A 16,863-nucleotide genomic window follows, 5' to 3' on the forward strand; every position below is an offset into this window, starting at 1 on the left:
AGAAATAAACAGCATCTAACAAGTGGCCACATGCATAGCAACAGCTACTGTTTACAGGATAGAAACATCCTGGTGAATGAAATAGCTATAACTTCTCCATTAGCCTCTTTTTCATTCTATGCAGCCTGGAAGAAATCAGACGCTATATACTTAATAATAATCATTCATTAAATAGTACAAAGACTTTAAAAGAGGGTACTTCACAAAGTATGTTAGCAACCTTGATTAAAGCATTAAAAGCAGCCATGTCCTCGTTAAGGCTTTCAAGGTAGCTTCAAAGGCTGTCCCAATTGCCAGGACATGTCTCTGCATACACAGGTAACATTTCACTATTATGAAGCAAAGCAAGTATGTGAAGCAAATACACAAAGATGGTTGATGACAGCCTTGAAGCATCTTCCAAAGGATGCAACTACTTTAACGATACATTCACACAAACATATCCTGTGAAGAATCTCTTTCAAATACTATGAACAGTCCTATTAAATAGTTCCTCACTTATTAAGTAACCAACAATTGAACTGCAAATAAACCAATATTAACAAAGGAAAAAGATAGTAATAAAACTCATCTTCATCTGTTAAACACTAAAATAACTTACCATCTTGCTGACCTTGAAGATTCTGTGGACTTTGAATTCTTTCTTCAAGATTTGAACTGAGGTCAGAGTTCACAGCAGACATTCTGGTAGAATCACTCAGATCAAATTCATCACTTTCTATGGAACTTTCATCCTGAAAAATATAACATTCCATATCCCAGCTTATTCTTCAGCAAAGGATCGTTACCTGGTCGTGGTGCTGGAGTCTGAGCATCTCAATGATGCCATGAGCTAAACCGTGAAGGGCCACCCAAGACGGGAAGGTCATGACAGAGAGGTCAGACTAAATGCGATCCCTGGGGAAGGTAATGGCAACCCACCCCAGTATTCTTGCCGGGAAAACTAAATGGATCAGTACAACCAGAGATATGTCGGTATACCATCGGAAGATGAGACCCCCAGGTCAGAAGATGGTCAAAATGCTACTGGGGAGGAACAGAGGATGAGTTCAACTAGCCCCAGACGTGATGACGCAGCTAGCTCAAAGCCGAAAGGACGGCTAGCAGCCGACGGTGCTGGTGGTGAATGGCGAATCCGATGTTCTAAGGATCAACACACCATTGGAACCTGGAATGTAAGATCTATGAGCCAGGGCAAATTGGATGTGGTTATTGGTGAGATGTCAAGATTAAAGATAGACATTTTGGGCATCAGTGAACTGAAATGGACTGGAATGGGCCACTTCACATCAAATGACCACCAGATCTACTACTGTGGACAAGAGGACTACAGAAGAAATGGAGTAGCCTTCATAATTAATAGTAAAGTGGCTAAAGCAGTGCTTGCATACAATCCAAAAAATGATAGAATGATCTCAATTCGAATGCAGGGCAAGCCATCTAACATCACAGTGATCCGAATATACGCCCCAACCACAGATGCTGAAGAAGCTGAAGTAGAGCAGTTCTATGAGGATCTGTAGCACCTACTGGACAACACGCCTAAAAGAGATGTTATTTTCATCACGGGAGACTGGAATGCTAAGGTGGGTAGTCAAATGACACCTGGAATTACAGGTAAGCATGGCCTGGGTGAACAAAACGAAGCAGGACATAGGCTGATAGAATTTTGCCAAGACAACTCACTCTGTGTAACAAACACTCTCTTCCAGAAACCTAAGAGACAGCTTTATACATGGACTTCACCAGATGGACATCACCGAAATCAGATTGACTACATCCTTTGCAGCCAAAGGTGGCGGACATCTAGACAGTCAGTAAAAACGAGACCTGGAGCTGACTGTAGTTCCGATCACCAACCTCTTATTGCACAATTTAGGATCAGACTCAAGAGATTAGGGAAGACCCACAGATCAGCTAGATATGAGCTCACTAATATTCCTAAGGAATATGCAGTGGAGGTGAAGAATAGATTTAAGGGACTGGACTTAGTAGATAGGGTCCCGGAAGAACTATGGAGAGAAGTCCGCAACATTGTTCAAGAGGCGGCAACAAAATACATCCCAAAGAAAGAGAAAACCAAGAAGGCAAAATGGCTGTCTGCTGAGACACTAGAAGTAGCCCAAGAAAGAAGGAAAGCAAAAGGCAACAGTGATAGGGAGAGATATGCCCAATTAAATTCAAAATTCCAGCGGTTAGCCAGAAGAGATAAGGAATTATTATTAAACAAGCAATGCATGGAAGTGGAAGAAGACAATAGAATAGGAAGGACAAGAGACCTCTTCCAGAAAATTAGAAACATCGGAGGTAAATTCCAGGCAAAAATGGGTATGATCAAAAACAAAGATGGCAAGGACCTAACAGAAGAAGAAGAGATCAAGAAAAGGTGGCAAGAATGTACAGAGGACCTGTATAGGAAGGATAACAATATCGGGGATAGCTTTGATGGTGTGGTCAGTGAGCTAGTGCCAGACATCCTGAAGAGTGAGGTTGAATGGGCCTTAAGAAGCATTGCTAATAACAAGGCAGCAGGAGACGACGGCATCCCAGCTGAACTGTTCAAAATCTTGCAAGATGATGCTGTCAAGGTAATGCATGCTGTATGCCAGCAAATTTGGAAAACACAAGAATGGCCATCAGACTGGAAAAAATCAACGTATATCCCCATATGAAAAAAGGGAAACACTAAAGAATGTTCAAACTATCAAACAGTGGCACTCATTTCACATGCCAGTAAGGTAATGCTCAAGATCCTGCAATCTCAGATATGCAGATGATACCACTTTGATGGCTGAAAGTGAAGAGGAACTGAGGAGCCTTATGATGAAGGTGAAAGAAGAAAGTGCAAAAGCTGGCTTGCAGCTAAACCTCAAAAAAACCAAGATTATGACAACCAGCTTGATTGATAACTGGCAAATAGTGTGAGAAAATGTAGAAGCAGTGAAAGATTTTGTATTTCTAGGTGCGAAGATTACTGCAGATGGTGACTGCAGTCAGGAAATCAGAAGACGCTTAATCCTTGGGAGAAGAGCAATGACAAATCTTGATAAAATAGTTAAGAGCAGAGACATCACACTGACAACAAATGTCCACATAGTTAAAGCAATGGTGTTCCCCGTAGTAACATATGGCTGCGAGAGCTGGACCATAAGGAAGGCTGAGAGAAGGAAGATCGATGCTTTGGAACTGTGGTGTTGGAGGAAAATTCTGAGAGTGCCTTGGACTGCAAGAAGATCAAAACAGTCCATCCTCCAGGAAATCAAGCCAGACTGCTCACTTGAGGGAATGGTATTAAAGGCAAAACTGAAATACTTTGGCCACATAATGAGAAGACAGGACACCCTGGAGAAGATGCTGATGCTAGGGAGAGTGGAGGGCAAAAGGAAGAGGGGCCAACCAAGGGCAAGGTGGATGGATGATATTCTAGAGGTGACGGGCTCGTCCCTGGGGGAGCTGGGGGTGTTGACGACCGACAGGAAGCTCTGGCGTGGGCTGGTCCATGAAGTCACGAGGAGTCGGAAGCGACTAAATGAATAAACAACAAAATCCCAGCTTATTAAAAAATATCAAGGTAATTTTCAGACATGTTTGTACTGAATTGGAATATGTCAAGTAATTACAAATCTAGCACAGACAACCTTAAATGCTTTGATTCTTTGTATTTAACTATCTATGTAAGAATAATTGAGTGGCTGTTTTTCCCCTGGAAATTTATGTTCAAACACACAACTGTTGTGTGTTCATGGAGTAAATTAATGATTTAATTAATGATTAAATAGAAAAGAGATAGAAAGTTGAATTAAAAACAACTACAATTTCCACAAACAGGTTGCTATAATACTTCTTAAAAAGGCAGAGTAAATTGGTGTAAGATAACAGTGGTACACAGTGCTGTTTTGCCTTATATCAGGGTTTTTAAACTTCTTTGGGTTGGGGGCACATCCAGAATTTTAAGAATACGTAGTGGATGTTCTTTAAGAAATGCTGGCTGTATGGGAAACTTGTCCACTACAAAATGGCTATCATAAGGGACATTAATCTAGCAGAATATCATCTGCCATCTCTTTCACTGTCCTATAGGATGCTCCATATAACCTCAACTACTTTATCCTTTTCCTGGACAGCTGGATTTTTTAAAGACTAAGCAGTGGGTTGCAGCCTTCTCCTTCACCAGAGGCCTTCAAACAGAGGTTCCTCTGTCAGAGATACTCTACTGGATCCTGTACTGAGCAGATGGTTGAACTAGATAACCTCTAAAGTTCCTTCTAAGTGCTACTCAGACTTTTCACTAAGATCAGGAGTAAGATTCCTTCAAAGGCTATATCTTTAAAAAAAAAATCTAAAATTGCTTATGGGGCCCATTTTAGTCATAGAGATATTCTGGGAAATATAGAGTGACACTATTACTTTGGAGACTGCTAACATCCCAATTTTTCAATAAAAGCGTTTAGTTAAAAATATTAAAACACAGGTGGGACAGGGGGCCTAGTGAGAACTATGGAAGAAATTTTTGAGCACACTGATAGAAAAATTAAGGAACTTGAACTTAACCTGAAGGAACTTGTTTATTTTAAGCATGACCATTCTGAAAGAAGCCTAGAGAAACTTATTCATCATCATCATCATCAGTATTCATCAGTATTTTGTATTATTCCATAACAGTTTTACAGCCTAGCAAAGAAAAAGAAAGTTCAAAGGACTTGAACAAGTTCTATCAAACTATTATTTTATTTATTTATCAAATTTTTATCACCGCCCATCTCCCCCACATGGGGGACCCTGGGCGGTTCACAATAAAAACAATTTAAAATTTCAATAAAATCATAAATAATACAAATAAATAATTATAGATGCTATGGTGAGCAATCAGATAAAGGAACAGCAAAATACTTTGGACTTATGCAGGGTAGGTAGCAAAATCAATTTTGGGACAATTGAAACAGAGAAATAAATTGTGGACAAGTAATGAATAACAACAGATTATCATTGTTTCAATATTAGATCTCATTATTGAAAAGCATTAATGTGTAAACCGAGTTTTATTTCCCACCCAACATAGATGCAAGCATGATGAATGAATTCTTATAAATAAACATTCAGTATAAATTCAGCATGCATTTTTCAAATTATGAAGGACTGCATTACAAATAAAATTTGTTTACATTTTCTACAGGTCTCCCTGTTAATCTATTCTTTATATTACATATATATCCATGAAATGAACTCTTTCCTGATGAAAGGATGGAGTTTCACTTTCTATCATATTTATGGTAATCTAATTATTTTATGAATGGGTAATGACTCCTTTACCAAATAGCCTATTTTGCAAGAGCATTCACATGTACTTGAAATTCTAGATCTGCTAACCAGCCCAAAAAAGTAGGGAATCTCTGATTTAAATTATAGTAAACAGATTTACTGCAAGTCAAGAGATGGCCTAAACTGCCCTTTTTAAAAATGTGTCATTTACAAAACACCAACCACAACTATTCAAGTGTTTTCATGCCTGAAATGTTGAACTAGCTGCCAATTGTTTTCTAGGTTTATTTCACAGGGGGTTCAAAAAGTCAAGATGGTAGACATGACTGCATATCAAAGCCCTGCCCCCACCCCTTTAAACATGTAATGTGTATAAAAAGGGGTGAGGCTTAGAGCACAAAGTCTCACTGACCATCTTGATTTTTTGATATCCTTCCCATGGATACCTCTGGGAGATAATGTGGAAGGCAATCATTTCTTGAAATATATAATCTCTACTACACAGAATGCAACAGCCCTTTGTCTCTACAGGTAGTCCTCGCTTAACAACCATTTGTTTAGTGATGGTTTGGACTTACGATGGTGCTGAAAAAACCAATTTGTGATGGGTTCTAACACTTACAACCATTGCAGCATCCCCAGTCATGTGATCACAATTTGGTTGCTTGGCAACCGGTTTGCCTTTATGACCATCAGAGCATCACATGGTCACGTGATTACCATTTTTGACCTTCCCAGCTGGCTTCTGGTAAGCAAAATCAATGGGGAACCACGTGATTTGCTTAATGACCACATGGTTTGCTTAATGCCCATGGTGATTCGCTTAACAATCACCATAAAAAGGTTGTAAAATCATGTTGGATTCGCTTAATGACCACTTTGCTTAGCAACTGAAATTCTAGTCCTAATTATGGTCACTAAGTGAGGACTACCTATAAACCAATTGCAGGAGCTACAGCATGCTTGCTTTCTGCTCTGTAGTCCCAAGCCGACAGACAACTGGAGAAAAATGGGGCAGAACAATGCTCTTCAGTTATACTTTCTTTAGCCAGTGGGTACTGTTATGAGTTGTACTTCCTGGTAGTAAATTGTAACTGAAGTAGTTGAATAGATTAAAAAAAAAAAAGCTCTTTATACAAAGAGGCTGCTCCCTACACCTGCAAACCTGGAATGTAGCAGTAAAACTTACATGGTTAACTGCTTTGGGTTTCCTTTTATTTCTGGTTGTTGTGATATAACAATTATAACAGGTACAGTCAGGCTAGTCTTCCCTTATTAAAATGCTCCTTCTGAGAAGTAACAAGTCTAGTTCCACCATGGCTCATTGTCCCTAGCAAAAGATGGAAGCTCAAATGCATTTCCCTTCCATTCTACAAGGGAAACCCACAGGTGAAGCCAAATACTTTTTGATGCTGGGAGGTAGAAGACAGCTCACTGCAGATTCCTGGATTTGCAGGATGGAATCAGGATGTCCTTTCCCTTACAATGAAACTCTTTAGTCTGGGGTATTGTAAGGCTTTCTCCATGAAAAGCATGGAGCATTAACCTGTTCTGGTGTTACAAGGTGTTGTGGCTTCTATGATGATTTTAGGATTGTGTTGAATTTATATTGATAGTATTTATTAATACTTGATATATTCGATCATTCTGAAACCTGTTGAATTATTGTAATGTTGTGTATTGTATGTTTTGCTGTAAGCTTAGAGTCAGATGACTGAGGCAACATAAAAGTATTTGCAATAAATAAATATCAGTTTTATGCACTCATGTAAAGGTATGTGGGAATGACCTTGGGAGACAGTTGGATAAGAGATTGATGTCAGCCTTGTGAGGAAATTCAGACAAGTAGCACAACCAGAAGAACTAGCTCTACTTTATTGTAAGGTTACATTAACAGAATCTTGCAAATCTGAAAGTACATTTCTCCCCCATTGCCTTTACAGCCCAAGAAACTAGGGAGGGTCCCTTCTGAGACATTTGCCATTTCCACATTCCTTCTGTGGGCTAAGCTGCCTCTTATCTGACCATTTTCCTGGCTGTGGCTCTTCCCCCTGTCTCCCAAGGTCACTCCCACATACCATTACAATTCATAATCATGCATGGGCTGGGAATGTGTCATGATTCCCCCTGCCTCACCTCATTAGTTCACACAATTCTAAAGAAGTAGTGTTGGACTAGGAGCAAGGAGAACCAGGTTCTGGAAGACCCTTAGCCAAACAAGCCAACTAGGTGACTTTGGGGCAGTCACTCTTTTTCAGGTCAACCTACCTCACAGGGTGGTTGTTGTAGGGAAAAATAGGAGAAGGGAATACTGTGTATGCTGCCTTGAACTCCTGAAGGAAAGGTGGGGTGTCAAGCTAGTAAATTAATACAGGTAGTCCTCACTTAATGATCACAATTGGGACTGGAATTTTGGTTGCTAAGCAAAGCAGTCATTAAGCAAATCCAACCCATTTTATGACCTTTTTTGTGGTGGCCGTTAAGCAAATCACCATGGGCATTAAGCGAACCAAATGGTTGTTAAGTGAATCACATGGTTCCCCATTCATTTTGCTTGCCAGAAGCCGGCTGGGAAGGTCAAAAATGGTGATCATGTGACCACATGACTTTGAGACAGTCATAAAAGCGAACCAGTTGCCAAGTGCCCAAATCATGATCACATGACTGGGAGACACTGCAACGGTCATATGTGTTAGAACCAGTCACAAGTTGGTTTTTTCAGCACCGTTGTAAGTCCAAACCGTCACTAAATGAATGGTTGTTAAGCCAGGACTATCTGTAAAAATGAATTTAAAAAACAGAAAGAATGACATATTCAACAAAGCTAATTTAGCTGATACACAGGCTTCTACTTGGCAGCAACCTTTTTTTAAAAAAAAAGTCAATGGAAAATAATTTAACCTAATGAAAAATAATGGAAATGTTTTGTAGCTCCCATGTTTACAGTGTTATTTTTATGACTAGGACTAAGCCACAGGGCTACCACCCTGTTCCTGGTTGTGACCTTGTTACAGATTCAGACTGATCATCCCATCTTCCAGGATCATATAGATTCATAATAGATAAAGAGAGTAATGATGTATTACCTTTGTATGTACTTCTACAAGATCCAATATCAGAGCCTGGCACCCTCAGGTAATGGCCATGGCCCCAGAATCTTGGCACTGACCACCAGTTCTTACATATTCCCAGCTGTAAACCAGGCAGTTGGTATTCAGAGACATCTTTTTTCAATGTACATTATGTACAGGGTGTATATTTGTAGGAAACACTCAGTGGCTCATAAGGACAGTTGCAGGCAGCAATAAAGGGCCACAGCTACAGTCCCACTAATACAAGGAGTAGACCCAGCAGGGCAGTTTATTAGGGCACATTCTTCAGACCTGTGGCTGTAGACTGTAAATATATTGCTTCCCTGAATCTGTCTGCTCAAGTAGGTGGCCCCAGCTCAGTAGGGTCAACTGTATCCAAGGGTTCTTACTCCCCCCAAAATGGGAATAGGTTAGCAACTTAAGCCTCTCAGCAAGATAATATCTTTTTCCCATTATGCATCCTAAAAACAATTTAACTGTAAACAGAACAGAAAATAGGACATAATGTAAAGTGATTTGACTGGGGAAGGCAGTGGCAAACCACCTCGCCTTAGTCTGCCAAGAAAACATTTTGAAAGTGGCATCCCTCCAAATGGTCAGGCCTGACTTGGTGCTTGCACAGGGGACCTTTCACCTTTCACAAAGTGATTTTAATACTTGTAATAATCACACAGCCTTTAGTGTCCCATCCAAGTACTGACACGGAATCACCCTGCTTAACTTTTTTCAGGATTAGCCAAGATTGGCTTGGTGCTGCCACCTGATGTCTACATTAAGGAAAGCTGTTTGTAAACAGGCAAGTGTTACAAAAAGTTATGTTCAAAAATGTATGTACGTAAATGTATATGTTGCAGAAACATGTATGTATAACAGGAAAAGTTTTGTGTGAAATTAAAGGTTTTGTTTCTTCTGAAGATGAGTGTAGACACTGATAGAATGAATTTGACAGAGTACCTGCAGAAGTAATGCCAACTAGAAATAGAGAGATTGTTCACTTCTAGCTGTAACTAAACTTCAAGATATTCCAAATTTGACTGCATCAGCTACGTTGGGCAAAAGATACCTTCTCCCCAATTTTTTTCTCATCTAAACTCTTAAATCCTCTGGGAGAAATAGTACCTCAGTCTCTTACAATTAACAGCAGCTTTTTAAGAGGAGTATATGGAGGGAACAGATTAAATACTACCTTTTTGTTTTTATTCTTTCCTCATTTTATTGATGAATGTGCTTTAGGAGTGAGGGAGAACTGGTTAGCATACTCCTTTGACTTTATTTTATACTTTCACAGTAGAAGCAGATTTCAGAGATTATTAATTAGATCAAGGGAAAAGCTTTCCCATTCCTTCTTCGGACCATTTTCACTTCAAAGGGTCAATGTTCTTAAAAGAGTAAAATAGCTGAGGCTGGGTAAAATTGAAAATTAGGTCCAGGAGATTTAGGCCTTATTATGAACTTCCCTATTCTTAATCTATATTGCCTAAAGAGGCAATTACTGGTTTTTGTTTTCTATAAGTTGTTTTGGACATTTATCTTTCTTTTTCTCTAATTTCCTCTTTTATGTACTGTATTCCTGGAAAGTATCATCAACTTTGCTTGTGGGTAGCTATGCTCTCTCCCCAATTTATAGGTAAGGGACCACCAAATTTGCTATTGCTATTATTTGAAACCCTGTCACTGAATATTTTCAGATAGTCAAGATAGTCAAATGTTTAGGGACTGTTTGTTGCTTTCAAACTTTCTTGTATCCTTTCAAGATAACCAATAACATTATATAGAAAAATGTTGTATTATGTTACTTTCCTGCATCTTTCCCATTATTCAGACAGTAGCTAATGATACATGCTGTTCAGTTTGCAAGATTGTCTAAAAATGTTACATACCTATAAAACTGTGAACTCTAGATAACAGGGTTTTTTAAAAGTTCTCATGTTTACCATATTTTTCACAGCATTTGGAAAAATGCAATTGCATTAAAAAGAAAAGCTCTTAACACAAGTCCAAACCTCACGTAGTAAATTACATGGATCAATATAGTTATTATTAATGTGAACAAACTAAATATTTACCTCATCTTGTTGGGAATTTAATAGCTGCAGCTTCATATGCTTCATGTAAGCCATTGTGATTGGCATATTATAATCAATCATGCTGGTCACCAATGTTGGAGGTTTTCCATTATCTACAAAAATTAGAACATATATATATATATATAGTAATAATTATGGGGTTATACAAACAAATTAATTGTAAACTGAATGTATAGAAAACTTTCCACTTTAGGAAAGATTTATCAACAACTGCTGCTTGATAACCTCCATGGGGATTACAAAACATTCTTCATAACTATAAACTGTCTATATAACAATAAAATATAATGAGATATTTTATATAGGAAGTTTTGCAAGAGGTCCAATGCAAGCCCCATGATTAATCACACGTGTATCACTTTTCTTCATGATAGAAATCAAGGTAGTCTACATAGGATTTCAGGCAACCTCCTTTCTCACCAATCCTGACTTTAATTTCAGGAAGAAACCTACATCCAGGATATATGGTTAAATTACAATGCATTCTGATGTGTGTCAGCACACTGCATGTACCTAGTTGTTGTCCTCTAAACTGGGCTTTCATTGTGCTTGTGGCATACTAACATAATGTGACCAAACGATCTGGTACCGTCTGTATCATTAGCACAGAACGTTGCAAGTGGCATGGTATGTTAAGGCCAGTAACATTCTACATCTTCCTTATTGTACTAAAAGATTATGCAAAGGCCTTAACTGACCAAAGCCAAGGTCCATATCTATGATGAAGGTCCATATCTATGGCCCATCTGGTGATGATATAACTTTGAAAGATATAACTTATTCAAAAGGAAAAGACCAAATGAAAGCGGAGGAGTGGCATTATACGTGAAGGAGTTGCATTCAGGTATTCAGGAATTTCAGTGCCAAAATCCAAGAGAATTTGGATAAAAATACAAGGCAGGAAACAGGAAGGTATTAGTGAGGAGTGGGGAGGAGACTTCTGCACACCACCAAGCTAGGCAGAATATCTGGATAATGCCCTCCTGGACCAATTTAAAGAATTTTCAGGGATGTCAGACACAGTAATAAAAAGAAACTTCAACAACCCAGATATCTGTTGGAAAACCAGGCTGGCCAAAACTGCAAGCTCCCCAAATTCCTCAGTAGTCTTGCTGACTGTTTCATGTTCCAGAAGACTGAAGAAGAGAACAAGAGGATCAGTCCTCCTAGATCTGAATGGGAATTTTGGGAAGTGACCATATCATCTTTAGGTTCAAGATACTACAGAAAGAGAAATTAGAGCATAATAGTATGCGCACAGTACATTTCACAAAAGGCAATTTCAACAGCCTTAGAGAAGTAATATGTAGGATCCCATGGGAAAAAATTCTGAGGTCTAAGGTTGTGCAAGAAAGTTGAGAACTTCTCAAAAACAAGATACTGGAAGTGTAGTTACACACCATTCCAATGAGAAAAAAATGGACAGTTTAGGAAATTGCACAGAGGGCTTTTAGGTGAGTTAAGCATTAGAAAGGACATATGAAGGAAATAGAAGGTGGACGTACTCGCCAAGCAACTGAATCAGTAAGTAGCTTATAGCTGATGAAATGAAGTTAGAAAGGCTAAAGTGCAAAAGTAACTTAGACTCACAAGGGAAGCTAAAAGCAACCAAAAGGCTTTTTTTTTTTGTATTGTGAATAGTAAGAAAGGAAAAGGAAGGGGTGGGTGGGTAGTACGAGAAGTTGATAGGACAGTAACAAGTGATGGAGAGACAGCAAAGCTCCTCATCTTACTTTGCTTTGGTCTTCTCCCCAAAAAGAAACTGTGAAAGAGGGAGTGGCAACCCAAGTTTTCAAGACTGTTGTCAAGCCCCTCATAGCTGGCAACATAAGGAAGCAACAACAATATGGATTTCAGAAAGGGATCTTTAATGCTAATCTAAGATATGAAAATGGCAAGAGTTGGTTCACAAACTCAGTAATATTGAGTTAATTAAGGGAAAGTCTCTCTCACTTCTGGACTGAATTGCCTCTTCTGAGATAAACACCAATGTCTCATCCCCTGCTTTCTCACAATCATAATATGATGTGAATATGGATCTGAAAATTAATGCATCAAATACCAATACTTGTTTTTGACAGGGAAAATGGAGTGAACAATTGCAAATTACTATAAGTGCATTAATTCCTATATTTTAGTAGAATATTTACTAAATATGGGGAAATGTTAAGATATGCAAATGCCAATAAAACAATATGCGTAGTATGTGGCCTATTACAAGGTATGAAAGCTTGTCCAAAAGGTAGCAAAAAGGAATATCTATAAAAGCATGCTTCTGACCACTTTGTTATATGGAATGAGAGTTGGTTATGTCAGGAGAAACATAAAGTAATTTCAGTGCAGTGTAAAAAATAATGGCTTGTGAATTAGTGTGGATTCAGTACCAAAGTGAGTGACTTGTACAAAAGAAGTATGTTGGGGTGGTTTGCTCATATAGAAAAAAAAGAATGAGAATCAGATTGCAAAATAAATATGCAAAGAAATGGTAGAGAGCAAGGGACAGGCCAGGAATCAGGCTTCAGTGGAACTGAGATCTTCAAAATAAAGAGATGAGAGAACTTTAAGAACAAAACTCAGTGAATGAACTGGTGTGTGGACTTGGTAGAAGCCAGGATCATTTGCAAAGACAGTAAAATATAGAAAGGCATAGTGAATTGTATTAGTGTAAACTAGATTTAACTATGTTTTTTTCTTATGACTTTACTATTTCTTATTCCTTTTCTGCACTTTACATAACATTGTTTTACCCCAAAAGTTAATTGCTGTATTAAGAGTGCTAGAGAATAAGTCAATGAATATTATAGGATGGGAGCAAAGAATGTTAAAGTGTGGTTCAGGGGTAGGAACCATTGGAAGGCTTGAAGGACCAACTCAGGGGCAGATCATCATGGAGAAAATCTTTGTATTGCTAAGAGTCAACACTGATTTGATGGCACATAATCAATCAAACAATCAGGGGTAGGGAGTGGATCTGAGAAAATTCGTTCATCTGTCAAATCTCCTCTGGCTTCCCTCAAGATTCTTATGTTTTCTGTGAGAAAGAACCTTCCCTCTGCAATTCAAATGTAATTGAACACAACTGTACATGCATGGAGTCAGAGGAGAGAAAGTAGTGTTTTTCATTTCAGAGTATGTTATTAAAGCTTGGGTTGTGTCTAGCATAGGGTTTATCTGTACTTTAACCAATCCTAAATATTATCATTGACATTTTATTGATCAGATTTAGACTATACCATCCTCCAGGATCTCAGGACTGCATATGTTGCACTCACCAGACCCATTTTTCCCACTATCACAAATCCGAGGGGCAGATTTGGCTGAAAAATAGTAATTCATTCCCACAGATCACCTTGTTTCATCATATTAAGGTGACAGAGGGTATTTACTGTACCTCATTTTAGAAGAACATTGTAAGCTTTTACATCCAAAGAAAATTAATGAAAACTATCCTGTCCTTATGGTGGATATATGAGAGTGTACATAGTATAATCCTTTCAGAGAATTCTGGAGACATATAACGGTATATGCTAATGCATAAATGAGATGATATGAATTGTCTAACCATTCTAGTGTACCATTTTTTAATGAATCTTCACTAAATCAGGAAAATATAAATGGACTTTATGAATAAAATGCTTTACATCTCATTATTTGACACTAAACCTACCTTTATGATCGGCTCCATCTGGGTTTAAATGCATTCTTTTCTGGCACTCAGAGCAGCTCATTAGAAATCGTGTCACTGCTTCTCTTGGTAGAAAGGCATAGGTCTCTGAAATCTGAAATGAATAATGAAATATAGGCATTATTATATAAGCTGAGTGAGTATGATTTAATAGAACTGATCATTATATTTCTAAATAAAGTGTATGATATAATTCCTGAAAATCCAATAAAGTATGCCCTGAATACTACATAGAATTTCAAGCAATAGCAGTTTACTTTGTCCACCTACCAAATCAAGTCATGATGTTGAAAAAAACCCACTTTTGCTCATGACAAAATAAAAAATAAAAAAAAATAACAAACACTTAAATGATGTTTCCAAAATGTGTTTTGTCCACATGTCCAAAGTATTTGCATTTATTGGTTATAGTTCCTATTCTTTTACTGCTGTTTTTATTCTCTCCCAATTTTGCCTTTTGGTGATATTTTGTTAATTGCATGGCAATTGTAGACAGCAGCTGCACAATCTCAGGAAAAGATGCCGCTACTTTTAAGAGCTGCTACAGTGCCATGTTGGTGATCCATTGCACCTTTGTGGAAATGAATCCAAAGCACTGAATAGATTTTAAATTAAGCAAATAAATGTAACTTATAGTAGAGTTTTTAAAAATGTTCAATGGTGGAAATTGTGGCTCTTGCAAAGTTATCTTTACTATGAGAATAACATAACAAATTCAAACTTGTTAGCGTTTAAACAAGGAATATTGATGTCCTCATCCTTCCAGAAGCTGCTGTGGACAGAAAAAGGGAAAAAGTAGTTGCATATCAATCTGCCATGACTGGAACCCATTACAGCAAAGAAACTTCCTTTCTTAGCAACAGTTACTCTGCCCATACATGTTTCAACATAAGGCATTCATTTCAAACCATGACATCAAAGTCACCTAACATCACAGCAGAAGCTCCTTCCTTTTATTCACATGTCATAATGTTCCATTGCACATTGTGCATAAGTAGCAGATTTTGTATCACAATGTCAAGATGTATACTTCATCACTCCCCATCTTGCCCACCCAATGGATTACTACGTGTTTCCAGCAAAAGCCCCCATCCATCCTATCTCTAACACAGCTCTTAGTTCCACTTTCAGCAATAAATAATTACATTGGACACTGCCATGTTGCTGCGAGATAGACTGAACCAGTAATCTTTAAAATTCTGAAAATAGACTGTACACATTAGTTAACATCACTAACATATTCAAAATTGGAGTGCACTGAAATTAATGAAGCATTCTTATGGATTCATTAGCAGCCTGTATTTTTGAGAATGCTTCATTTATTCTAATCAAAAAATTGTATTGAATTTATAATTCATTCAAGTAGGGTAGGGATTTTGCTTGGAAAACAAAAGAGTTAAGCTGTGAAACTGAGGTACTGTACATTTCATACACTAGAATTTAATAGTCAGTGTAGTGTATGGAGAAAGTGCAGGAGTAGGACTAAGGAGATTTAGGGTTCAAGTCCACCCTCAGCCATGGAGCACACTGAGTGACTTTAGGCCAGTTACCCCAACTTCTATCAACCTATGTCACAGGATATTGCTGTGGAGAAAAAATAGGGGAGGACCAGCACTGTACTGTATGCTGCCTGAACTTTGGACAGACAGAAATAAATTTTGGATACCTATCAAAAATAGCTCATATGGTGAAATTCAGTTCTCACAGCATGATACAAAACTATAGATATTGTTTCCCGAATAGGAAAACATGCCCTTTTCTATATACTAGCATATTAGCTCATTTTAGAATTAATTAACAAAAATTTAGAATTTGTACTCTGCTTCAGTTCCAGAATTATTTCGCTCAGTCTAGGCTACAAATTCACAATAAGAATCTGAGGTCCCATCCATACTCCCATCATTTTCACTTCCTAAACTCTCAGAAACAGTTTCAAGTTTTCCCACAATCATCCTCATTACCCTTCCCCATCTTGAAAACACGGAGCAAAGGATGTTAAATTATCACTGCCCCCGAGCTGCCATAGGCAGTAAAGTAAATAAAAGTCTTCCACCCTTACTCCATAAAAGAGAAAAATAAAATAAATAGCCCCCTCTAAACCCTTACTTCATGTTGGGTCCATTTGCCTGGTCTTAACGGAAAAAAAAATATCTCAGTGGTTCAGGTGCCAAGCTATCAAGCCACCTTTCCCTGTGAAGAATTGCTAATAAGGCTAAAGCTCAGGATCAAGAAAATGAAGATGAGGCAGGAATTACCTCCAGTGGAGAAATGGTCTATCACAAGTTTCTGAAGCTGCAGTATTTCATACTATTTTAAAGAAAATACTACTTTTAGTAATAGTTTTACTGCAGTTTCAGCTATACCAAAAATTAATTGGCTCTGTTCTCCATTAAAACATTGTATGAAAAGAGAAATGTGGCCCTTCCTTCAAACCAATGCAGAATTCTTGTGGGGAGGTGCACAAAATGGCATTCTTCTACATGCCATGTACATACAATGCAGCAAGTAGAATTTCAGCACAGGCCATAACAGGATGTGTATTGCAAATATTGTTAGCAGAGTTATTCATCAGATAAAATGGAGATGAAACAAGGTCATGCCTCCATATTTCTTTTTCTGTTTCTAGGCAACTTCCTTGCTGAACTCTAGTATGGCATGAAAGAAGAAGCCTGGAGATATATGTATTTACTCTTTTTTGAAAAGATGCTCTCCTGAATCCACCTTGCATTCCATATTCATC

General features: G+C 38.0%; 1 protein-coding gene across 2 annotated transcripts in view; it reads right to left on the reverse strand.

Moving 5' to 3' along the window:
• NOL4 (nucleolar protein 4) overlaps positions 1–16,863 on the reverse strand; it is a 137,572-nt gene that overhangs the window by 63,032 nt on the left and 57,677 nt on the right. For both annotated transcript variants that reach the window (XM_063299240.1, XM_063299241.1), the window contains exons 3-5: positions 14,106–14,217; positions 10,418–10,530; positions 602–734 (exon numbers count right to left, since the gene is read on the reverse strand). In XM_063299240.1, coding sequence (XP_063155310.1) covers positions 602–734; positions 10,418–10,530; positions 14,106–14,217 — 358 coding nt within the window. The remainder of the gene's footprint in view (positions 1–601; positions 735–10,417; positions 10,531–14,105; positions 14,218–16,863) is intronic.

Source organism: Candoia aspera, chromosome 3 (genome assembly GCF_035149785.1).
Source record: "Candoia aspera isolate rCanAsp1 chromosome 3, rCanAsp1.hap2, whole genome shotgun sequence".
Classification (NCBI taxonomy): Eukaryota; Metazoa; Chordata; class Lepidosauria; order Squamata; family Boidae; genus Candoia; species Candoia aspera.